Below are 24,787 nucleotides of genomic sequence, written 5' to 3'. Positions count from 1 at the left end.
ACAAACCCCAGCTCACCTTCATGTTTATCTCAGCTGTTCTGTTGCTGCTGCTCGTCTTTATCAATCTGGGTCAGGAACAGGTGCGGAGGACAGCAGCCACGCTGAACTGACACTGAAGTAAAGTGTTCACCTTCCCCTGAGTCCTGCTGGAGAGACTTCCTGAGTGAAGGTGGGGAAGTGGTCATAGGTGAGAAAACCCCCAGGTCAGCTGAGAAGTTGCTCTGGTTTCCCCACATAGTGTAAAATGTTGAGGTTAAATGTCACTCTGAAAGAAATGCATTGAGGAAAAAAATGACGTCAAATTCACTGCCAAAGATTTTCCTCCAGAACTCTACTGCTGGACGACCCGGAACTGGGTCAGGAAATACTTGACCACAGATTTTTCAAAGGTGTTATGAAGTGATGAAGTGAGAATGGCTTCATGGACCAGGCTGAGGCCTGCGGCGGATCATGGGCACAAAGCTCCACTTCAAGGTGGAAGTGGGGTTCAGGTGCAGGTATCATGAAGGATGAGCTAGTTGGCCTTTTTCAGGTTGAAGATGGAGTTCAAATCAACTCACAACTACTGGCAGTTTTTAGGGAGTAGTTTCTTCAAGCAGTGGTGCAGAAAAAAAAACCCAAAACACTCTGCTCCATCACAGACGATGTACGCATGGCTTGGCATTAAAGGCCTTAAAGATGACAGGAAAATAACATGGCCTTCACAATTACAGCCCTCTCCTAAGTCGTCAATTTTTATGGAAAAGATTTAGGGCCAGTGTAAAAATAAATAAATAAAAGAATTCTAACTTTTTCTCTCAAAATTCTGAGAACCATTTTTTTTTATTGTTTTTTTTTTTTTTTTTTTTTTACAGTGGCCCTAATCCTCATATACACATTCAAGTCACAGGTCAGAAAATGCATCTGATGTTGGGCGACATCTAGTGGCCCTTGTATATATCAACAACATTAAACATCCACACCAGCACTGATAAAACATTTTATACTGTATTTCATGACATGTAATAAATACAAGAAACAGTACATCAAAATCAGTGCAACGACAAACTGTTATAAATATGCTTTAAATTAAATCACCTGGTGGTGAACAATAAATAACACTTGAATAAATAATTGGACAAATAAATACATTTGGGAATACTAAAGAGCTAGGTTTAAATTACACCTGAAGGAATGACTTTGTAAAGCGAGAGTAAGAATTTTTGCCCAGCTTACAAAATTCCTGCATTTGCAGAGCGTAAAATACAAATAACCGGTCATGATCTCAGCTCTTCATCTGGTAATTAAAGCAAAGGAGAACAGGACGGACATACATGCACAACCTCACAGTTTTTCCCAGGAACACGTTCACATATGATATTGCGATATGGCTTGTAACACAAGGCTTGAAATCTGTAATTACAAAGAGCAATGACCTGCAACTGGGGCATATGACGCCTGGTAAACCTAAATGTAAGGCAGACAAGCAGGTTCATCTATTGGACCAAACAGCATCTTTCTCCAACTCACTTTTTAAAATGGATATTTTTAAGGCGTGACTTAACGTAGAACACAGAATAGCATTCACCCTGTCGAGTTTATGTGTATTTATAATTCATGGATTATAAATTAATTTCAAAACACTGCCCCTGCCCCAATAAGTCTACTATATTAAAATTTATGATAAAATTTAAGCAACAACTTTCTAAAAGGAGAAGTTCTGCGATGCTATTTTGTGCAAGTTGTATCTCAATTCGGATATATAAAAATGCGGAAAGGTCTGTCAGAGCTCTCTCGGTTCAGTGATGCCGTTTTAAAATGAGAACTTCTTTGTCCCGGCTATAGATCCTGGTGGAGGTCACTGTGTGAGAGAGGACGGTAATGCTCCTCCATGCCTGACGTAGCTCGATGTCTTTCAGCCACTAATCTCTGGTAGCGCTCCTGCTGCAGGTGGTCTGGATCCACGTTGATCCAGCTGTTGGCCAACCACTTCACCCCACGCCTGACTGGACAGTCACCGTGCAGGGAGTACTCGTCTAACTCGCCCATCCAACCTGACGAAACAAGAGGAGACAAAAATAATGTAAGGAGTAAATGAAATCTCTTTCAATAACAACTAAAAATGCAGCAATGACTCAGCTAAATGCAGATTCCTCTCACAGGCTGGACAGGACCTGCTGGCATCTCTGTTTTGGCCCACAGACCATATGATTGACACATCTTTAGGCTCATCTGACATTACCTGAAACGCTCACTGTATTTAAAGGTCATTGACCTCACTGAGGCAGATCGTCAGATTAAACTTTATGGCAACATGTGTCATAAACTTCAATGAGAAGCCAGGATAAGATTACACATTAATGCATGGGGAAAAAACACGACCACCGGGTGCTTTAAGGACACACTCTGACCCGCCAGAGGCGCAACGTTCCAGGAAGGAAGGGATTTGTTTGTCGTGCTCGGAATCTTACCTCTTCCATCAGACAGGTGGTTGTACCAGAGCAGAGCCGTCCCCACCGTCGGTTTCAGTCGCAGATTCCCTCTGCCACATGTTTCCTGAGTGTCTGTCAAATCAACCCCATCCTGGACCAATGCCTGGAACACACAAATAGGAAGAGAATGCAACTTTGTGTCTGTTCATATCACAGGTCCTATAATGGGTCGTCACAGGTCCACTTTATCGGAAGCAGGAGCACCCAAAGTTAGCAGGGTTATGAAAAGAATTCCTGACAGCACACATACCTGCTCTTCATAGGTGCGATTGTCTGCCACAGGAAACGTGGTCTCGCCACCTTCCTCCACAGAGCTGAGGTAGAATAACATGGTGAGATACCTGCAGTGAAATGAGAGGCGGCAACAAATCCACATCAATGTGCAAAATAATTCCCCATTCACAGACATGGGTCTTCTTCAGTTTATTGCGCCAAAACTCACTTCAAACCTTCGAGCAGTTGTGTCAGAACTAGTTGCAATTGGAGCCTCCATTCTGCACATCCTGCATACTATGTACTTTAGGTAAGCTGTATTTTTGATGATCAATTCAATTTAACTACTACAGTGCTCTCGGTCAATCCAAAAAGTTAATACGGCTCAAAGCCGACCATTTCAGAAAGAAAGAGTCAGGTTTTGTCTTTCTGTAGAGAATATCTCAATGTGAACAATTACCTGGCAAATACTGATGCACAGAAATATTATCCAACTAAATGGGTAAACAAATTTCCCCATCTACTTGTTTATATTCATCTGTTAAAGGTAAAATAATGAGCAAAGAAGTAAAGACTTATGAATAACACCTTGGGAAAAAAAACACCTTGGAAAAAAAAAAACATTCAGTGACCCTAGCAGCCTTGGTCTCAATAGCCATCACAAGCCTTCCATCCATGGACTCAGTCAGTCAGTTTCTTCATGTGTTCATGATCAAGTTTTTGTGCAGCAACAACCAAAACCTCCTTTCACAGTTCAGAGAGGTCAGTTTGTCTTCATGGTAAATCTCCAGTGAACAGTTGCCCACAAGTGCTCAACAGGGTTTAAGTCAGGTGAGGAAGGAGGCCGTGTCAATTTCCTGTCGTCTTTACTGCCAAGCCACGCGGCGAGGTCCTTCTACTCCTTCAGGTAGATACAGTCTGGAACATTCCAGCATGGATGGACAATGGGTTATTTGCTGGTTTCTTCTGATTTCTCATAAACCCTTGGCAGTTCGTTTGTGTCTATTTTTCTCAACGCATTTTGTTTCCACCCTGTTGACTCTTTGTCACAAAATGTTTGACGCATCTGTGATCTTGAAACAAATTAAATTGTGCTGCATCCTTCAGACTGTCAAACTGTGCAAACTCAGCTGATCACAACGTCCGTCACTGTGAGAAGTTCAGTCTCTCCGAGGTCAAGCAGCTGCAGTTTCATTTGTGAAAATGTGGAACCAAAACGGTTACAGTGGAAACTGAAGTCAATCAGATGTCCTATGCTCAGCTGGAAAAGTGTCAAAACAACAGATGTATGCAGGGAAAAACGTGCTCATCTCTCAGTGAAGACTGGCTTAGACGTCATTACACATGCTGCATACCTGCAGGAGACCTCTGTCAGAGAAGACAAGTTCCCGGCCAGTCGTGTGTGTGCGCACGTCGTTTCCGGGTGGGAAGGGCTGCTGTCGTGGTGAGCGTTACTGAAGTCTCCATGCTCAAAGCAAATGACCTGCAGCGGTTCGCTCAGTTCAACCAGTGGAGACGGCAGGCGTGTTAGACTGGCCACTCTGAATCACAGAGATAACACAGAATAAGTTTTGACATTTTATATGTAAATATGGGGATAATTAAGAGGATGTTAATGTGTGTGTGTGTGTGTGTAGGTAGTGACCTGTTCCTGAGTGTGTAAAGCACATGGTGCGATCCTGGACCCTGGTAAAGCCACGTATGTTTGCTTCTCTGTTTAAACTGACGATGGGTTTTGCCTTTTTTCTGCTTTTCGGGGCGCGAAGAAGGATCATAAACTCGTCTGAAGTCCGCTAAGGTCAGCACCCCTGTCAAACACACACAAGAAGATCATTTAGAAAACCGGGCCATAAAGCAAACGGACTTCCCTCTCATATAATCTTACTCAGATTTTTTTTTTTTTTCCACATGGAATATTGAGTTGTAACACCCCCAGTTTCTCTTTTTTTGGCTATTCCGTCCCTCTTTGTGTTGTTACTCTGAGCTGAATAATTGTCTGCTGACTCCCCCCATCAGTTCCCCTGGGAGACCGCGCCCCAATGGCAACAAAAGCTCTGGGATGCCTGAGATGAGATGGCCAGAAAGGAGGAGGGGTGGGATAATCCCAGAGTGTGGAGGAGGGAGTTTTAGGGTCCACGGGATCCGGGGGAAAATTAAGAAAAAGGGCTGGAGAATAATCAGTTTTTAATGAGAGAGGTCGAGGGACATCCGGAGTGGGATGTGCAGAATTATTGTCACAATAGCTTCCGGTCAAAATGGTGTCACTCTTCTTCCTGTGCTGCCACTCAAAAACAATAGCAGGCAATCACCGCCACCTTTTTCTTTTTTCTTTCTTTTGAAACGGAAAAAAAAAAGGTCTCAAAACAAATCATAACATGTTTAAGAGATAGAGCTACTTCTGGGGAATCTGTCACAAATGAGAAAGCATACGAGCAGAGACCTGTGGGGCAGGTGTCCAGGCCAGTCAGGATCTGTCGCAAACTGTCCGGGCTCAGCCAGGTTCCGTCCCGAGAGCGCGAGTGGCTCACAATCTGGAAAAAGCACAAGAAAGATTGATTCTCATTTCAGCAAAAAAAAAAAAAAAAAAAAACGTTCTGAGAATTCCTCCTTTTATAAATCCGTTCAAAAGGGGTTTCACAAGAAACCTGCAATTTTCAAGCAGCCGTATAGAACAAAGATGCTCAGTGTTCCTCTCTCATCACCTCCTGCTTCTGAAGCAGTCCATCTTGGTTCAAGTCCAATAAGCTGAAGATCTCTTCAGTGCTGAGAGAAAGCAGAGGCTGGTTTGACTCCACTTGTCCCGGGCTGGACGCTGCTGCCTGGCTGTCCATCAGCCCCTTCAGCTGAGCCAGTTGCACCACCACGCGGCATTCCTCCTCCGACAGGAACCCAGGGATCTCTGCAAGACAACCGCTGCAGATGTGACTGCAAGCTACGAGAAATCCAAACGCATTCAGTCTGCTTACTCGAAGAGAATCCTTCAAAACGCAGCCATTTGTATTGTCTTATAAAAGACTAAATAGAGACACAACAGTCCCAATAAAGACATAAAAAACAGACTATCAGGCAATAAAATAATGTTCATTAAAAGACATTTGCTGAAAAGTAACAACTTCACATGACTACTGCATAAGAGTAAAGGCACTGAGCGACAGACGGATGACAACAACTGATGTCTTTTAATTCAAATTAAATAATCTCATCTGCAAAGACTCACAAAGGGAAGTTTACTGCACACCGGCAGTGTTGACTGACTGATTGGCTCTAAGTGGATTAGAAAGATCTCTGTCAACAGTACTGCTTTGATCTGTCAGATGGCTAAACTAATTATTCCAATTCTCTAACAAAAGCTTTCAGGATGAATTTAAAAAATGAAGCCACATAGCAAAAACCTCTGAATTGATGTGATATGTCAATGTCAAACAAATCAATACATTTAATTTACATCATAACCCCAACAATAATATTAAAGTAAATTTAAAATATTCACAAGAACCTGTAATTTCTTCATTTTTCCTTTAGGTGGATGTTTTAGATCATTAAGTAGGCAGACAGTGTACTGTATATAGAATATGTGTATAATGACTACAAGCGATTCTCTTCAGTCACCCCACAGTGGCTTATTTGTGGTATACAATGCTCCACAGAGACTTTTAATGAGCAAAGACATGGGACTGAGCATAGAGGGTATGAGCTTCAGGGAGTCAGCGACTACTAATAATAGAATTAGTGTAGTGCGGTAACAGAATCTGATTTTTAAGTGCTCATTCTCATTTACACATACTTTAATTTTCATTTTGCACTAATTCATCCCACAACAAAACTGTTGGGCATACCTTAGTTTTCAACATTGAAATCTGTATTAAAAAAATACTAAAATTAGTTACTCGTCAATCTGTTTTTACTTTTTCTGTGAATACTCAAAGTAACAGTGAATTATTTACATCTTTTTTTCTTAAAAAAAATGTCATAAACTTTGTCTTTTTTTTTCTTTTTAAACAAATAAAAGACTTCCGGCAGGTTGTCTGTTGTACAGTGGAAGCTTTGTTTGTCACCCGTGTCTTGCACACTGTACCCTTGGTTAATCCTATTGTCCAGCCAAGCCTCATTAATCAGGATAACTGATATGAATGAAGGGGGACTGAGTCTTCCTCTGCTGCCCCCTACCCCCACCGATGTGTCGCTTTCTCCCCCGGAAAGGAAGTGACCTGCTTGTCTGGACAGGAACCAGGCCATGGCTACGCAGCAGGACAGCAACCAACAAACTTGTTTCCATCCTACACACATGCAAAATCACACAAAATGTTGTAATGGGTTTTGAACAACTTTTCCTAAATCTGGCATTTGGAAAGCGTGCATGAATTTCTCCTGAGAAGCTTAAGGACAGCAATCGGCTCATTATGTGACACTTTAAATTTTTTTATGAACATATTATGATCTGCAAGCCTGGCATTAAAGAAAAACTCATATAAAATGGATATTAACAAAAAGTACACAGTGCTAAAATGTAGTTTCTAAGAGAATGTGAAAAAACTGCAAGGGTGAAGTGGTTTTTATAACATCAGGTCTTTCATTTTCTTTGGATTAAGACGCACGCAAACTACTCAGCTTAACCCGTCCAACAACTACTCAACACCAAATTAACCACATTACAGGCCTAAAATTCTCTGATATACATGAGAGGATACACATCTCACTTAACACTTCAGTGTGTACCCCACCCCTTTTCACTTGTGGCCTCCACTCCACACCTCCCCTTCCTATGCAAATTGGTTTACCACCCACTATAAATACTAGGCACTATTCAGCCTTTCTCCCCTCCACTTTGATACGGGATTTTTTTTTCTTTCTCTGGAATTCTGACCCAGGATGACTGCTTTGCTCTGTTTCCATCTTACATCCAGCATGTCCTCCCAGTCAGGATCACTGCTTTTCCTTCTACTACTCACTGGAGCTAATGGCCCATTAGCGCTGAGCTCTGGCAGGGTGAGAGGAAGGCTGGAGGGACGAGCGGGGGTCGGGGGGAGGGTACGGTCTGGAGGAAAAGATAGAGAAAGCATTCCAGGTAACAGTGAAACTGAATTTGCAGCTACTGCTGGTTCTGATCCAGGAGCAGAAGCATCAGAAGATGGTGAAGGTTGGAGGGAGACTGACGTTGCAGACAACTTCAGGCCCACACTCTTCAACAGTGAAGGTGGACTCTGGGAGCCCCGCAGCTCTTCTCGCTGTGTCCCCGTCCCGTCGGCTATGGCCCTGTGCCAAAACATTGGCTACGACACGATGAGGATGCCCAACCTGCTGGGTCACGACTCGGCGGCTGAAGCTGTGCAGCAGAGCGCCAGCTGGCTGCCGCTACTTGCCAGAGAGTGCCATCCTGATGCACGCATCTTCCTTTGCTCTCTCTTTGCTCCTATTTGCCTCGACAGGTAAGCTTACAGACTTAACTATTGTTTGTGCATGTGTCACTACTGTGCCACTCATTATAACTACTTTGTCTAATCATAGCTACCCCTGTTCTCGCTCCATCTCCTCCTCATCAGGTCCATATCCCCCTGCAGGAGTTTATGTGAATCTGTACGGGACAGCTGTGCACCGATCATGGGTTGCTATGGTTACCCCTGGCCCAAAATTCTACGATGTGACCAATATCCTGCAGACCATCGCATGTGCATCTCTTCCGTCACCAACACCACTGTTCACGCAGGGGGGCGTAGAGGTGAGTAACTGATTACACAAACACGCGACTGACTTCGGTTAACAAATGATTCAATTAGAGATGTGACTCTATCAGTGCCTCAGGCAAGCTGCCAGGACTGTGAGCTGGAGGAGGCTTCCTCTGCAAAAGACACCCTGGAGACTTTTTGTAGGAGTGAGTTTGGTAAGTAACACTATTCTTTCACAAATAAACCAAATGGCGATTGGAAATATATAGCAAGTAATAAATCATAAATACATGATTTCACTCAGGACTCGTGTTCATCTGCTGTATTTCCAGTTGTAAAGCTTCGCCTGACGAGGCTCAAATACAGCCCGGTGAGCTTGTCTCAGTTCTCACTGGCTTCCAAGCTGGACGTCCTGAAGCACGGACCGCTGTTAGGGGGGCAGATCCGCTCGCGCATCGAGCTGTGGCTGGAGAGGGACGCCACCTGTGTGAGGAACATGACCCGGGAACACCCACAAGGGGGCACCTTCCTTGTGATGGGCACAGTGCAGGGGGAGCGTCTGGTGGTCAGCAAGGCCTACGCTTGGCAAAGACGGGATAAAAACCTGATGGCAGCTGCACGCAAATGGAAACATCACAGATGCAGGAGCTAGGACTGTGTGCTTTGTCTAGAAAACAATCTTTGTGAAATCAGAAAAAGCATCCAATTACAATCTTAAATTTGCTTCATATCTGATATAAATAGGACCAATATGCCAAAAACATGGGAAGCCAAAAGTTTAAGTTAGTACATTTTTTAACTTTTTAAAACATACTCGATGTAAAAAAAAAAAAAAAACTTTTAGGTGAAATTCTTTTTCAAGAAAGCAACAGCAAGGATTTTAACTTTCTAGAAAAGTTGTGTCACGGTTGTGCTCTTGCAGAGTTACTTGTGCTCTTTTGAAAACGCTTTTTAACAGGAAATAAATGTTCATATTGAAGAGCAGTGCTCAGAAATTTAGATGTTCTGGTTCAAATAGTTTGATGTAGAGATCTCTGCAGATCATAACCTCCGTTATATATGCTCCATGTAGAGGAAAATGGGGGAAAAAATACAAGTTTGAAAATTTTTATCTATATTTGTGTATATTGTAATTTGTATGAAATGTGAAGCAAATCAGCAGGGGACATGCACAACCATCTACTCATTTATCAAGGGATGAGATACACCTGAACTGCAAAGCAATATTGTAATGATTAGGATATATTATCAACAATTTAACCAAAATATCACTTCTGTTTTGCATGCGGTGTCATCGTTATTAGACCCACTATATACTGATGGATTGTAATTTAAAATGTCTTCTATTTGTATTGATTATGAAAATGATTACATTTTTATCTTTCAAATCCTTTTGAAATGCCACTGAATCGTGAATAGCAGCTTAAACCAGTGATTCATTTCTACTGCACTCTCACCAAACAGTAGAGGTTTCAGGCTGAGGGTCTTCATCTCATGTGTCCTGTCAGACCCCAGGGACACCTGCTGGACATGGCCAACCTGTAGAAACGCCAGGTATCTGTCTTATATGCTTCATTCAAAAACGTTCAAATGACATTTTATACTGAAATGAGCCTATTTCTCACCCTGATCCCCTCAAAGCGAGGCAGGCTGAAGGTCTGACTGTACTCCTCATGCAGCTCTCTGGATGATGGTGCAGGGTGAGGCAGACTGGCTCCACTGTCGCTGGCTGGTCCCGAGGAGGAGCCCCCATCCCCGCTGACCAGATCCCCGGGGCCGTTATTGTAGTGCACGTAGAGCAGAAGTGCGATCACATTCAGGATGTAGACGTGGAAGAAGACCATGACCACCACGAAGTAAGCCCGAGAGCAAACATTGCTCCTCTGGATGTGTAACCGAGTGGAGCGAAAAGGGGTGTTGTACCGTGGTTTCTCGTCGCTGTCACACTCCTCCTCCTCTATTAGATTTTCCGGACTATCTTCCATGTTTGCATTAACGAGATATCAAATCGATCGAAAACGCAGGATATCTGGATATCTATTTGGAGGTAAACGCGTGATGGTTCAGTGGCTGTCAACAGTTTAGCTAACCTCGCTAGCTACGGAGCAAACAGCACCACAAACCTCCGGATATTAAGACAGAGATTAAAGCTGGCGTCTCGACTACTTCCACCCAGAGGAAGGAGGCGGATTGGGGAGAAAACGCAGGTGTTCCGACACTCCTTTTCTTCAGTAAATAAATGTGTCATCATTATCCAAAGTGGCTTAATCCCAACTGATGCACTGCCCCTAACAACCTGCCTAACAACGAGCGAACGAGTCGATTCATGGGCCGCATGTGCTGGCAGCGACTCCTAGCGGCCACCGCCGGAACTGACTTTTAAAGGTCTATGTCAGGTTTGTCAAACCTAAGGCCCATGACCCAAAACAAGCCCTACAAGGGCCTCCAATCCGGCCCACCAATCGCCAAACAGTCTTTTTTTTCTCAGAGCAGTGGACACAACTCAACACTGAGAATAAAGCTGAGATATCACCGTTAAAGTGAGCTCCCTTATTGCTCAAAGTGTTGTGATCCGGGTGAGTTTGTACAAACATGCATGATGCAACAACTACAGAAGATGTTTTCTGGCCATTTCATGGTATTTTGGACCAAAATACATAATTAAAATTGGCTTCATATTGAGATTTTTGCAATTTTTTAGAGTAATTTTATTTGTTTAGTAAAAATACTGACATTTACATCATCCATACTGTGCACCAAAACAATGAAAAAAAATCTGATTTTTAGAATTAAAGGTTATTATGGCACTATTTCACCTGTCCATTCCACTAAAGATTAAATTAGGCTGTGTGTGACTGAGCTAAAAAGTGTTTGACACCCTTTCATAGCGCTGCAAGACAAGTGGAATTATGTTACTCTACCTATTCACTTTTAATTAAAACTTAATTGGAAAGGAAAAAGTCAAGTGATTTTCATTGTGGGTGCATGAGTCGTCATATTTCAGTTATACTGCGTTTTTGTGATCGTAAAAGTTACATTTAAAATAGAGACATTTAAAAGTAAATGTATCTATGAATTCCCTTCTCCATCTATCTGTAACAACGTGTGAAAGACTTGGGTTGATTTCTGAATAATTACTGTTCAATTAAACAAGCAAAGCATGCGCAGACAGGCATTGATATGGAAGTCTCTGGATGGTATTCATTTCCATCCATCCATCCATCCATCCATCCATCCATCTTCATATCATCTGTACTTCATACAGTCCGTGGTCAGTGAGAACTGGAGCCAGTCACAGTAACCCTGGACTGGTTACCTGTCAGAAGTTAAGTCTCATCATAACTTCATGTCATGTGTATTTTTACTGAGTCTTCAACATGGATTCACGCGTAACCTAAATCTTTACTGCTTTTCTTTTCAAAGTGTCTTTGCTTTTATTCAAAATGTTGGTATACTGATAATATCAGCTCTGTAATGTATAATATTGTGATCTGAAACCGTTATTAAAGGAATTGGAAATTGTAATAGTGGGACTGTTGTATATACCTTGCTATGTTTGCATTAGTAATGACTATTTTGTATTGCAAATTAAAAATATTTTGTTTTCCCTCCTGGTGGCTTAGACGATTTATAAATAGCAATGCCTGCTTGCGCTTCTGGATGGCATTTTCGTTATGCTGCACTTGTGCATACTGACAATAAATTTGAATCCTAGGGATTTGCATGTTTTGTTTTATTCCTCCTCCCACGATCCGAAACATATTTATTTGCAAATCCAAATGACCTGTAGGAGAGAATGTGACTTGTGTTTGCCCTGTGACGACCTGTCCAGGTGTATCCTGTCCTCACCCATCACCTGAGGCTGGTTCCAACCTCCTTGATCCTGGCAGAAGATACATGGATGGTTCAGTTCAAAATGTCCAACATTATTCTGCAAACCCTATTTAATGTATTAGACCAGGGCTGTCTCTATTTGAGCCATGTCAGTACTTTATCATCATATTAGACTTCATTTCTTTAGATGGGGAATTTCTTGTAGAATAAACTTCTATGGATATTTGAAAAAAAAAAAGCCCTGTTATAACATTGTATTTGTAATGTAACATCATGATAATTTTAGTCTCCTGTCATATAAAATCTTTCATTGCTTCCCAAGTTCACTTAGATTTCATCTAGTGTGTGTTGTTGCATAAAGAGTCATGCTTCAATTCCATAATAAAATATGTTCCAGCATTCAGAAGTTGAAGGTGAAATCTCAGTTAGTGGAAACACACGTTTTCAAAACTGTGCTTTCTCAAAGTGCATTATATGTGCCTGAGCAAAACTTGATCTGTGGAGTGGGCTCCGGGGATTTTTGTCAACGTCTGTCTTTTTTGACCACATGGTGGCGACGGAAACCAGCAGGAAACACTTCACCTTTATCAGCTGGGTTTGCTGTGTCATTTGAGTTTCAGGATGTATTAGCTCTTGTTTTCTCTTCATAAAAAAACAATTTACATTTTATACAAATAAAACAAATGACATTGACCCTTCAATTTGCTTCAAAAATTACTGATGTCAGTTGTCCTACATAAATCTGATATTTGCTGAAGCATTTAAGGGAATTTCTAAACTCTACATAGCCAATACAGAATCATGTGGTAGATACATCCTTACTAAATTGATCGTATCACATTGAGGACTTCAGAGTCATCAGGGTCGCTACAAAAGCAGAACTCCACTCATGCTGATGCCAACTTGCAGAGGAGGGCGATATTATTGTTGAATCTCCATAATTTCCATGCATTATTCACCAGGAATTCTCTCTAAGGTGCATATTTAGATGAGGATTGAAGCTGAGATGAATGAATGCTAATTTCCCTGGTGACAGCGCAGCGCAAATTAATCTATCTGACCTCCCTTTTTATGTATATGGAGAGACAGCGGGTGGGCTGGGGTTAGAATGTGAGGTGTGTGTTTGTGTACACACACAAACACACACACATGCACACACACACACACACACCCCTTGCGGTGTTTTCCGGGATCACGCCACTGCTTCCACTGGGGATCCACGCAGCGGCGCAGATATGGCTGATCACCGCCGGACGGGACGCCGCTGTTTATAAGCGAAAGTTCACTCCGAAATAGTGAATTTTGAACAAGTCAGTAATGTCCGTACTGAGGCGCAGGCAGACTGCGACACGGCGCGCAGCTCTGGGATAGCGATCCTCCGGAGGGGAACAACAAATCTGGTGGTTTTCTCTCCCTCTCTCTCTCTCTCTCTCTCTCTCTCGGTGGAGCGGAGTAGTTGGAGGAAGTTGTCGCAGTGGATTCATCCCAGCCTGGATTAACAACAGGAACAATAGTCTGCAGCAGAAACCAGCAGGTCAGTGGCTCTGCTGTGTGTTTTTACTTGTGATCGGCCTGGTTTTTTTTATTTTTTCTGATCACATTTCACTGTGTTGGGGCTGCATGCGCCAACAGGGCTGTCCGATCACCTGGCACTGCAGGTGGACTTATTTATTTCTCAGTTCGATCGTTGATTAGGTTAAAGTGAATGTGCTTCTCCGCAGGATTAACCTGGATACTTTATTTCAGAGACATGTTTGCCCCCACCTCAGCAGAGGAAGCCGATACACGGCGATAGGAGAGTAATGCGGCCCCTCTTGGGTTTATGCGAAAGTTTTGCCACTCGTGTTGTCCTGACTCGTGTAAATACGCGTTAATACTAATTCCTGGCCACAGGGACGGTCTCCCTCGCATTTCCTCAGAGTTTCTGAGCCGGTCGGATCGCTGTGCAACTTTTCTCCCCCCACTGCCTGCTCGCTCGCGCTCCTCCCGGATGCGCGCGTCAGGAAAACACGGGGAGAGAGGAACCGAGCGGAAAGGCAAAAAGGCCCGGAAGGTGGAGGAATCTGCCGGCCGGGCCCGACCGACGAGGAACCACCGACCGACGGGGCTCCGCCGGGTGTTCGTGGCACCGGCGCGGACCCAGCCGGCGGTCACGGCGGCTCGCGAGCCCCGGGATGGTGTCGGGACCTTTCGGCCGCTCGTAAAACGCGACGCGGTCCCGCAGGCAGCGGCGTGTCTGTGCGCAAACGTGCGCACCACAGACAGGCTCTAAAAACGTGTCATTTCAAAGGAAAACGCGGCCATCTGACCGCTCAAATTCAAGAAAACAGCCTGCTGGGAGTATCGTTTAGCGCTGAATTATTCACATGTGTCTCATTGTGGGATGTCCAGATTGAAAGTCATGCGCATCCCTCAGTTTGCCCTTGTGATGCACCCCGATGGGAAAAAAAAACCCCAACCAAAAAACAGGACAATAACAACGTTGGCTGAATTTGTATTCTTTTTCATCAGATCTCAGTTCTCTGATTCTCTGCTTTGAGTTTTCCCAGCATCCACACAAAAACATTCATGCTTTATGATATTATCTCCTCCAGAGGTTCCCAGATGGTAGATTCGTCTCAAACTCCTTTTCCTCCAGGGGCCACTTTAGTAAGATCACAGCGTAACTATCTGTAAATGCTCAAAATATTCTTATCTGTTTTAGTGCAAATGAAAAAGTTTCATTTTTTTAATATGTTCTTATAAAACCTCACCCAGGGCACATTTTCCAAGTAAATTAAACACAATTTCATCTTAATTGGATTTTTTTAAGCAATCCTGTGAAATGTGTCTTTATTTGCAGCACTTTACAGGCTTTGGTGACGATGCTGCTTCAAAAGTAGTAAGGAATCAATGTAATAAATGAAAAATAAAAGCTGCCTTTCAGTAAATCCCATGTAAACCAGCACCATCAGTTTCTTTAATTCAAAAAGTCTACTGAACATTTCTATCATTATGCTTCACAAAATCATCCTTTGGGCTGGATTGGATCCGTTGCCAGGTCGGTTCTGGTGCCTGGACCATTTGTTCGAGTTCCCTGGTTTTAAAACACTCTAAAAAACACAGATCTCTGAATTAGCTTTTATTAAATTAGTCTGTTTTTTCAGCTTTTGATATTTTTTTGGATTCTGTATTGTTACATTGCACAACAAAGCTGGCTCTATACTGTGTATTTGACTCATTAAGTAGTCCACTGACTCATGCCTGCAATGTATTGGTGGTTTTAGTCATTGACTATTAGCCTACTTAATAGGATTATAATAAGAGACTCGGGAATTGGGCTCACTGAGTAAAAATCAATTGTCAAGCAGGAGTTTGACTGATACCAGTATAAACAATAAAAAGTATTGCTGTGGTGATTAAGATGTTATTGTTGGTGAACATTTCATGGATTCATGTCTCGATGCCGCGTTGGTATTAGTAAGTTATTTTTTCCAAATGAGCACTTCGGAAATAATTACAGGCTTGTGCTTACATTTGTTTATCTTATGTCAGATGTAATAAGAGTTGAACATCAGTCACTGCAGCGAACCACAATTAGAGTTTTAATGTGCACGCGTTGCAAAACTATTATTATTGATATTGCAGTATTAATGTCAACCACAGTCCTCACAGCTGAAACGAGATGTGAGGAATATCGCTGTAATTCACATGAGCTATGTGAGCCAGATCTGTCAGCAGTCATACAGTCACTATTTCACTTCCCCGTCTTGTGGCTGAAAATGGCATTTCTGACCTTTTGTCTTCTGTCGTGTAGTATGTCATTTGTTTTGAGTCCTATGCTTCTGCATATTCATTTATTTATTCACTCTTCTATTCTTCTTCTTTCCGTAATCACTTTTCTTCATTTTCCTCGGGAGATTTAGACTCGGATGGAAAAGATGCTGAGGAGGAGGCTTAGGAGGCGATTGGACTGTTGCTCGGGTTATCTGTTTATTTATGTGTGTGAGTATGTGGATGTGTGTAGGATCCTGTAGTTGGGCAGATTTGTGCATTACTCATGCTTCCCGGAGTTCCTGTGCAAAAGCGGCGCTCGGAGTGGCATCGAGTGCCCGTTCCACTCTGCCACATTGCATGTGTGTGCATGCATGCGCGTGATTTGTGTGTCACCAAATTACAGAAGAATGCTCGCTTGTTTGAGTTCAAAAGGAATGAAAGAAAGACGCAGGATGCCAGATTGTATGACCGGAACAAGACGAGGCCATTATATGAAACTGTACATGTGTATTTCAGTGTGTGTGTGTGTGTGTGTGTGTGTATATGTGTGTGTGTGTGTGTGTGTTACATATGAGTACAGAGTCGACAGGATTGCCTTTCATCCATCCATCCTGTTTTATTCTTTTTGGGGCACTCAAGCTGATCCCAGTTTACTATGAGCAGGGAAAGGATACATCCTGGACAGTTCATCATCCCATCACACAACAGACACCGATACAGACAACCACACACACTCATTCACATCCATTGGCAATTTACAGTCAACAAATAACCTCACATGCATGCTCTTGAACTGTGGGATGGAACCCATGGACGTAGAGAGAACATGCAAACTTCACACTGAAAGGCCCGACTGGTATTTGAACCCATGACCTTCTCACTGTGAGGCAGCAGCTCTAATAAGTGCTGTAAATCTTAAAACCTGTCTGTTGAGGACTGACTGATACAGTTTTGTGTCGCATTCCAGGAAATAGATTGCTGGAAGTCTGTAAAGCTGACACGGGCAGGTTTGCGACAGGGTTTGAGTGAGTGCTCGAGGGTCGAGCATCAGGAGATATGAATTGTGAATTCTCAGCTTTTTGCCTCTCTCTGGCTCCTTTCTTCTTCATCTCTTTCACCTCGGAGGCAAATATTGCAGTCCAGCCTGTAACCTAGCAACCCAAACATTGTATGTGTCTTGAATAAATCAGATGGTGTGATTCCTGAGTCCGCTTTGGGGTGCGCCACAATCACAAGCATGTGCAAACGTGGGAACATGGTTACAAGTAGGGCTGCATGACATCTTGGATATTTTTCACAGTATCTCCATTTGCATCATTTTGCAAAGGACTAACTTTACTGTGATAAAGTTTCCATGCACTGTGCATTCCTGCTCGGCACGCCAACATATCTGACCTATCAGATGGAGCCCCAGTGCCCTAGATTCTGTTAACAATTGATCGAATTTCACTTTGTTATTTCCTCGTTGCATCAAACCCAGTGCAGGCCAGATGTCCGAAGCAGGAAAATCAAGTAAAAAGGACTAAAAACAACAAAGTCAGTAAACTCCTCCATTTCTGAAACACTGCTAGTGGGAACTGCAGACGTGCATCCAAGCCAATCTGTTAAGAATAAGGGCCAAGAAGAGAAACAGAAAGTACAAATCTGAAACCACAAATACGTCAGCATTATGTATTTTAGTGTTTGTTTATTGCATTTCATATCAAAAACATAATATTCACTGTCATTATCTGATATTGCTTGTTGAACAAATCTCATACAGCCCTACTTACAAGCTGCTGACGGACACAGATAAAGCACGTATTGCTTAGATAGAGAAGGGTGCTTCTCCTCTCTGTATCACTTACCCTACTGACCTGTTCCCTGTTGGGATTGTTTTATTGCTCAGCACATGTAGTAATGCTTGTGAATTCCCACAGAGGATTGCTCTCAAGTGCAAATAAAAGAGCAGAGGTGTTTGTTCTCACTGGAAGGGCCAGCAGAGTGAGAGTAGCTCCTGTCATCTGCACTGTGCCTCCGTGTTGTGGGAGTTATGCATCAGAGCTGGTCATGGACTGCCAGGTGTCTGCCGAGTGCGGCCTGCACATTCTGCAGCCTTAAGCCACATGTCCCGTCCCACTCACTGCTGTGCTCCTGCCGAGCTCCTCTCACAGCCACGTCCATCTGCACGACAGGACCCAGCATCCACTGGACATTCACAACATTTCATTTTTCCCGAGACGTTCTGGACCAGCATGAATAACAGCAGCATAATGTGGCACATCTTCGTTACCCAGGTGTAAAAGTTTCCGACTAAGTGCATTATGCATTGTAGTTGTTTTTTTGTTTTTTTTATTACATGTAATGCTCACATGTTCACTTTGAAGGATCAAAGCACTTTGCAAATATATTCTAATGCACCCGATCGCATTTACAGCACAGACAGACACTGATAATGACAGAGATGGCATGCAAAGTGCTCAACAGCAGGAATCAAGACCAAACTTTGCTTTCATTGTCATGTCCGAGGACACATCAGCATGTGGGTTAGAGGAGCTGAGAACTGAACTTTAGACACAGTCATCATCAGAAAGAAACCTGTTCTCATGCCTTAACTTATTTTAAAAGTAATTTACTCAAATCAGGTGTCTCCATCCATACATGCTTCATCCAGAGTGGAATGGACATAATATTTAAAAATCCATTACACGTGAAAATTTATATAATAATTATAACTATAGTTATTATTTTGATTATAGGTTAATTCTAGCTTTTTAAGTTTGTTGGGAAATGAATACCATAATATTTTCTAAACTCTCCATATGTAAGTGTTTTTTATTAGTGTTTCCCTCCTGTCCTCTGGGGAAAAGATTTCCATTACTTTCCAGGCTGATTTGTCTCATATATGATAAAGACTGTGAAATGAGCTCTTATTGTGTGTCTGCGCATGTCTGCATATAAGTGTTAGTGTGCGGTGTTGATAACATTGCACTGCGTTTATCTATGCAATAGGCAAAGCGTTATATATTGGCCTTACTAGGATACGGACCATTTATTCCAGGAAATTTTTGGATGATTGTGTCAAGGTTAAATTAGGAAAACCCAATCTCCCTGTCCAAGCAGGATTCATGTCTGGGAATGCATGCAAATGAGGGGGGATGGAGCTTTGTACCATACTGATAATCCGTGTAATGGAAGATATGAAATAAGTGTGAGCTGCTTTCACTCGTGCTCTTTGTTTCCCTCTTAAACTTCTGTGCTTTTTTTTTTTCTCTCAGAGAGAAATTCAGCTATCGGAGGTAGAAACCATGTTCAGCAAGGTTCATGTGAACTGGCACAAGTCATGTTGTTAGCGATAGGTTTGCTCCTGAGTACATCTTCTGGTGGGAAAAAAAAAAGCCCGGTTGTCCCGAGTTGAATTCCCTCGGAGCGCTGGATGTCTCTAATAGGCCTGAAAGACTGAGAGCCTGAAAGGATGAATGGCTTTTGTTGGAGCCTCCGAGGTTGGACACAAAGAGAAAGGCAGCGTGTGCAATGTGTGTGTTGTGTGTGTGTCGGTGCCTGCGCATTTCAGCTCCCGTGCCCTTATCGGATAGATAGAAGGAGCAGTAATAGAAGACAGAAATACTCTGCCCGAGCAGCGTCCAGCTCCAGGCCAATGAAACACAGCGTGCATGAGGAATGTGACAAAGAAAGTGACTTCCACGCACCAAAATACACACACATGCAAGCCCACATATCCTGTACATACACTTAGAAACCAGATATTAGATGTCTGCTGAAGGGCACTTTAAACAATATATGACTTTGAAAGCTTCCTGAAGTAAAGAGGTATACAAGTGCAAGGACACGTCATTGGGTCACCGGCGAATATACGGAGCACTTTACTGGGGGAAAGAAAAAACAATATGTGCTTTCCACTCGTTTATTTGGAAGATGGTGTGCTTCTCTATCTTGCAGCTTCATGCTGTGCAGCATTTAAAACCAACCCTCCAACAACACGCTTGTTTAGTTATCGTCACATGGAGACCAGCTCAGGAGAGGTTTTGCTAGAATCAGCCGCAAACGACAGAGAATGGACTTCATGCTTGGGTCATATGGTAGTTTTATGTGTCTTTTTTTTTTTTTTTTTTTATGGGACAGCTTTAGGCTGTAGTTTTGTATACTGTGAAGTTGTTATGAACAGTCGATAGCGCATGTGTCAATCAGAGCTCATCTGGGAACGCTGCTCTTGTCTGAAACCTCATGGGAGCTGCACAGTCAGCCATTTTTCACATTTGTGTTGTCTGTTTCTCTCTCTCTCTCTCTCTCTCTCTCTCTCTCTCTCTCTCTCTCTCTCCCTCTCTCTTTGTCTGTTTTTTTTCCTGCAATGTTTGCACTTGGGGTACATAACAATGAGAACACACGCTGCGTGAACAAACACAATCACTCGGAACTCAAAGAACTGTAGAGAATGCGCCGAGGCTGCACCGCAGTAGTTTGAGCGTACGATGAAGATTAACGCGTTAGCATGGCCGGTAATGGTTTCTAATGACAACTGTGACTGTGATTGCGATGTCGGGGTAGTTGTTGGTGCGTCTGATGATAATCATTACGCTTCTTTCAGGCCCGTGGGCCCCGGTGGTGCGGTTGAGAGGATGGACAGGATGAAGATCATCAAGCGGAGGCTGTCCATGTCTCTACGCAGCGCTCGGCCCGTCGATGACTCTCTATCCGAACTTGCGGAACAGATGGCCTTGGATGAGCCATCCACAGCCAGGGACAATGGTGAGACGTGAAGACGTGCACTCACACATGTATCCTCGTGCGTCTTGGCAAAGCGTTTAAAAAACCTACTTAAAAGAGTCTGTCCTGGGTCAACAGCTCACCATATGCGTGTGTGATTTATAGGCTCGTAGCAGAAGAAGCAAACTGCTTTCAAAATGGCACCAAGGTTGTACTTGTTGTCGTTATGATGGAGTGGAACGGCGCCACCTCCACAGCCTTCGTAGAAGTTACACAGTGATTAGTTTGGCTCCAGCATGTGTTATGGCTACCGTCCCCTCCACATGGGAGCAGCAATGAAAGAACCGTCTCTCAGGTTCTCCAGTAGTTCAAGACCTTATGTCTTCATTTGAAGCTTTTTGAATTCACAAAGAAACAAGTACAAGAAGTTCAAGGTTTTGAAAATGTTGGTTTACATGAGTCCAAATGGAAGTGACTTCAGGTCATTTAGAATATAAAGGAACTAAAGCAGACATCTTACTTTTCACCTCCACTTTGATATGTGTTTTGTATACTAAACTATTTGTAAATGTTGTAGGCTGAGCAGCTTTAACTAATAAACTAGAACTAATCGTACATTTTAACCCCCTTGGAGAAATGTCTTTTTCCACATTTACTTATCCTTTTTCTAAGATGTGGTGGGTGGACACATTAGGCGCTCCGGGGAGCTGATGGGGGTCAAGGGTCTTGCTCAGAGACCCACAGATGTAACCTGTCTGCTGTTGGGATCCAAGCATTAGATTCCTGTAGACTCACGAGCCATCATCGTCTTTCACCTCACAGTCAGCTTCATCATAACATCCTCGCTCTTTCCTCTGCTTCTTTCCTTTCACTGACTCACAGTGTGTCCAGTGTTCTCAGAGCGCTGAATTCATACACACTGTTTTCTGTGTTCACATAAGCAACAGAGCATGTCCTACATCCTGGAAGGAAGCATGAAAAGCAATGTCATTCCCAGAGAAGTCTGGGTGCCATCTGCTGGGCATCTTCGAGGACTGCCGGTGGTGTTTCTCAGTCCTCACAGCCAGACACTGTATGTGTTCGTGTGTCATCGTCTTTGTCCTTTATTTTCATCACCAGGTAGAAACCAGGTCAGAGCACAAAACCATGGCTGTCACTTCTACTTTTGTCACAGAAAAAAGAAGGAAAAACCCCAAAGACAACAAAACAAGCAACAGCCTTGTGCCCACTGCACACAAGTAGCCATGATGTTTGTTCATTATTGCTGTTTAGTCAGCTCCTGGACTGCAGCATCCATAAATCCACCTGATTAATTTCCCTCTCTGACACCTCTCTCCCTGTTTCCTTCTATTTTTACATCCCTCCCTTTTGTCTTTAGCAGCTTGAGCTGTGTCAGATCATTTCGAAGGAGCACGGGCTGCAGGTTAGGGAGGGAGAGCGATGGTGGAAGTAAAGGACGAGGAGAGGGGCATTAAACTTTAACAACTGCTCCACATTCCCATCTTCCCCCCCCCCCGCTTTCTGTCCGTCTGCTTATTTCTATATATTAGCCAGACTGTGCAAAAGCCTTGTAGAGTTTAATTCTCACATTTTTCGTCGCTAATGAGAATCAATGTTCAGGCTGGTTCGCTGGTTCTGACTTCAGTTCTGCTCTTCCACTGTAACCAAGGCGGCTTAGCGCTCATGAAATTTCAATTTGCGGAGTAGAAACAGGGGATTATTTGAAAGATAAGAAATGTGACGTGTGGGCCTTCCACCCACGTTGCACAAAACTGATTCAGTAATACCAATGAATCTCTTGATATTGGTGAAGAAGACATGCTGACAGTGCATGCAAATGCTTCACACCTGTGAGAGGCGTTATGTTCAGGTATCTTCAAGATTAAATTCATAATCTGAAACTTGACCACCATAAAATTAGCTGAAAAGCTATATCCTCAACTCTCGGGCTGTGTTTTATACGTCTTTTCTTTTTAAATCCTGCTCTGTGTTCTGGTCTTTTACCCAGCATATTTTCCAGTGTGCATGCCTCCACACACTTTCCATTAAAACTCTTTAAATACAATCACTATGCTATCTATCGTGGTCTTCCTATATGTTCTCCTCTCCTGTGTGTGAACTTTTTCCTCTTTTTCCTCCTTCTCTTCTTAAAATTCTTGAACTGTTTTACTGCTTCTGCTCCTGCCCATCTAATATTACTCAAGTCTAATACCTTTTCTTCCTGTTTCTTCTTTTTCCTCACCCTGTTTTTTTTATCCTTCTTCCATCTCTTCCGTGTCGACCTCCTGCCCCCTCTGTGTTTTTCCTTCGCCTCTTTCTCTCCCCCCGACTGCGCTCTGGCTTCGTTCCTGTCCCGCTCCCTGGCCACCCGGCGATGTTTTGTGTCTCAGAGCCCATGGTGGTGTGCAACGTGCACCCTCCTGCCTCCCATAGCGCTCCCTCCTTCCTGCGCCAATATGCTGGTCATCTGGGCCGCACCGCCCTGCGCAGGGAGCCAGGCGGGGGGCTGGAAAGAGACCGAGCCTTCCTGAACCTTCACAGGACTGGATCGCTGGGTACACACACACACACACACACACACACACACACACACACACACACACACACACACACACACACACACACACACACACACACACACACACACACTCACACACTCACACACTCACATACAAAGCCACACCCATGAGCACAATGAACGCACGTTTAATACTGAATTTCTTCTCATTAGTCAACAATATGGAGCACTTGATATTAGTTAGCCTGACGTTTTTTAAATGCTGCATGTAGAAAGTAGATAATTGTAATTTAATCTCTCAGTGAGAACGGTCTGGTAATAAAAATCTACTTCTGTCACGACAGTTGATGATCATTGCTTTGAAAAATGTGTTTTGCTGCCAGTATGGAAGCATTCATATTTAAATAACAACCTGAATGCCAGGCTGTTATTTGTAGGATAATATTATTTCACCTGGAGGCTACTTACAGTTGATGCTACTGCAACCACCACTGAAAATCTCCACCAAACAAACACAAGCTGCACCTTTTGTCCTTGTCTGTGTATTATTATTATTATTATTATTACTGCTATTATTTTGCCTCCTGTGCTTGAGGCGCAGTGTGCAGATCAGCGTGCAGAAGCGTATTTACTGACAAAACTTGGCCAAATTGCCAACTTTTACCATGACGGTGAGTGTGTAATAGTCACACACAGACACACACGTGCACACACAGACACACAATCACTTTTTCCTACCGACTGCATTATGTAATGTGGTCTGTGGCTATATGGATCCCAGTAATCTCATTTCCCACTGTGGCAGAAGGGCTTATATCAGGAGCAGTAGGGCAGAACTCCTGAGGATGGGTAGAAAGAGACGGGCTGAAAAAAGGGAGCCTGGAAAACAGTGTGAGGCAGATTCATGAGGGTGTCAGTGAAAGAAAGAAGAAAATCAAAGGAATTAGGTACGGACGGATGGACTGACTGTACTGTATATTTGGTCTTCGGCTCAGTGAGATCCACCATGACCGCGTTGGTTTTCTGTCTGTTAAAATGTTGATCCAGTTGTGGAAGAGAAGCTTACGGGAAACGAAAGTTGCTGCAATTGTTTGTATGAAATCCTAACTGAAAATCATTTCTGGTACACAAAAAACTTGTCATACCTTATTTTGATGAATATGAACTTTTTTCAGTGTTAATGTTATCTCGCACACAATGCCAACGAGTTCTTGATAATTAGTTCTTAAACAGAATGACTGGGAGCGGTTGGATTTGAGATTTGTCGTCACTAAAACATACCAAACCTGCTTTTTGCTCCTGTGTACTGTAAGTAACAGGAAGGGAATAAAATAAACCCTTGAATTTTATGCTGGATTTCTCAGGTTTGTCTTGTCACACTGTCTTTTGAGGGTGTTAAAAATGTACCACTCTTGGTTCGACGTATCCCAAACAAACTATGGCATTCGACAAGAACTTCTTGTTATTTAAGAATTAGGATCAAGTGATATGTTGGGTGGGATATTTTATCTATTATCTTTAAAAACTATAGTTGTTTTCTTCAAGTGGTGCTTTATGACTTCACTGAAGGGTTATTAGTGTGTGTAAATTTTAAAGGCACACGTTTCATGAAACGGAGCTGAGTCCTG

At 43.0% G+C, this 24,787-nt stretch overlaps 2 protein-coding genes across 8 annotated transcripts in view; one reads left to right on the top strand and one right to left on the bottom strand.

Moving 5' to 3' along the window:
- Nucleotides 1-950: 950 nt before the first annotated feature.
- LOC115407493 (transmembrane prolyl 4-hydroxylase-like) lies at nucleotides 951-10,667 on the bottom strand. The gene is made up of 9 exons (XM_030117838.1): nucleotides 9,973-10,667; nucleotides 9,805-9,886; nucleotides 5,387-5,583; nucleotides 5,125-5,215; nucleotides 4,330-4,492; nucleotides 4,040-4,225; nucleotides 2,722-2,812; nucleotides 2,451-2,574; nucleotides 951-2,033 (listed from the first exon to the last, which is right to left on the bottom strand). The coding sequence occupies exons 1-9, from the start codon at nucleotides 10,330-10,332 to the stop codon at nucleotides 1,819-1,821; spliced, it is 1,509 nt and encodes a 502-aa protein (XP_029973698.1). The 5' UTR covers nucleotides 10,333-10,667; the 3' UTR covers nucleotides 951-1,818.
- A 2,712-nt stretch (nucleotides 10,668-13,379) lies between these two features.
- LOC115407808 (cyclin-dependent kinase 17-like) overlaps nucleotides 13,380-24,787 on the top strand; it is a 35,371-nt gene continuing 23,963 nt past the window's right edge. For 3 of the 7 annotated variants that reach the window (XR_003933702.1, XR_003933701.1, XM_030118309.1), the window contains exons 1-3: nucleotides 13,380-13,715; nucleotides 20,523-20,683; nucleotides 23,032-23,196. Coding sequence is in view for 5 of the 7 variants with exons in the window: in XM_030118309.1 (XP_029974169.1) it covers nucleotides 20,554-20,683; nucleotides 23,032-23,196 (295 nt within the window). In the remaining 2 variants the exon portion in view is untranslated. The remainder of the gene's footprint in view (nucleotides 13,716-20,522; nucleotides 20,684-23,031; nucleotides 23,197-24,787) is intronic. The other 4 variants (XM_030118311.1, XM_030118310.1, XM_030118313.1 and 1 more) reach the window with 3 other exon arrangements.

The sequence above is a fragment of the Salarias fasciatus genome, chromosome 20 (genome assembly GCF_902148845.1).
Source record: "Salarias fasciatus chromosome 20, fSalaFa1.1, whole genome shotgun sequence".
Taxonomy (NCBI): domain Eukaryota; kingdom Metazoa; phylum Chordata; class Actinopteri; order Blenniiformes; family Blenniidae; genus Salarias; species Salarias fasciatus.
This window is presented reverse-complemented; position numbering and strand designations above follow the sequence as displayed.

What these genes read in the sequence shown, in the direction of transcription:
- LOC115407493 (XM_030117838.1), bottom strand. Translation starts at nt 10,332, where the DNA reads ATGGAAGATAGTCCGGAAAATCTAATAGAGGAGGAGGAGTGTGACAGC. An exon ending in GACTGCTTCAGAAGCAGGAG is followed by an intron (nt 5,216 to 5,386) that starts GTGATGAGAGAG and finishes TGCTTTTTCCAG; the next exon opens with ATTGTGAGCCACTCGCGCTC. An exon ending in CCTGGACACCTGCCCCACAG is followed by an intron (nt 4,493 to 5,124) that starts GTCTCTGCTCGT and finishes TGTGTTTGACAG; the next exon opens with GGGTGCTGACCTTAGCGGAC.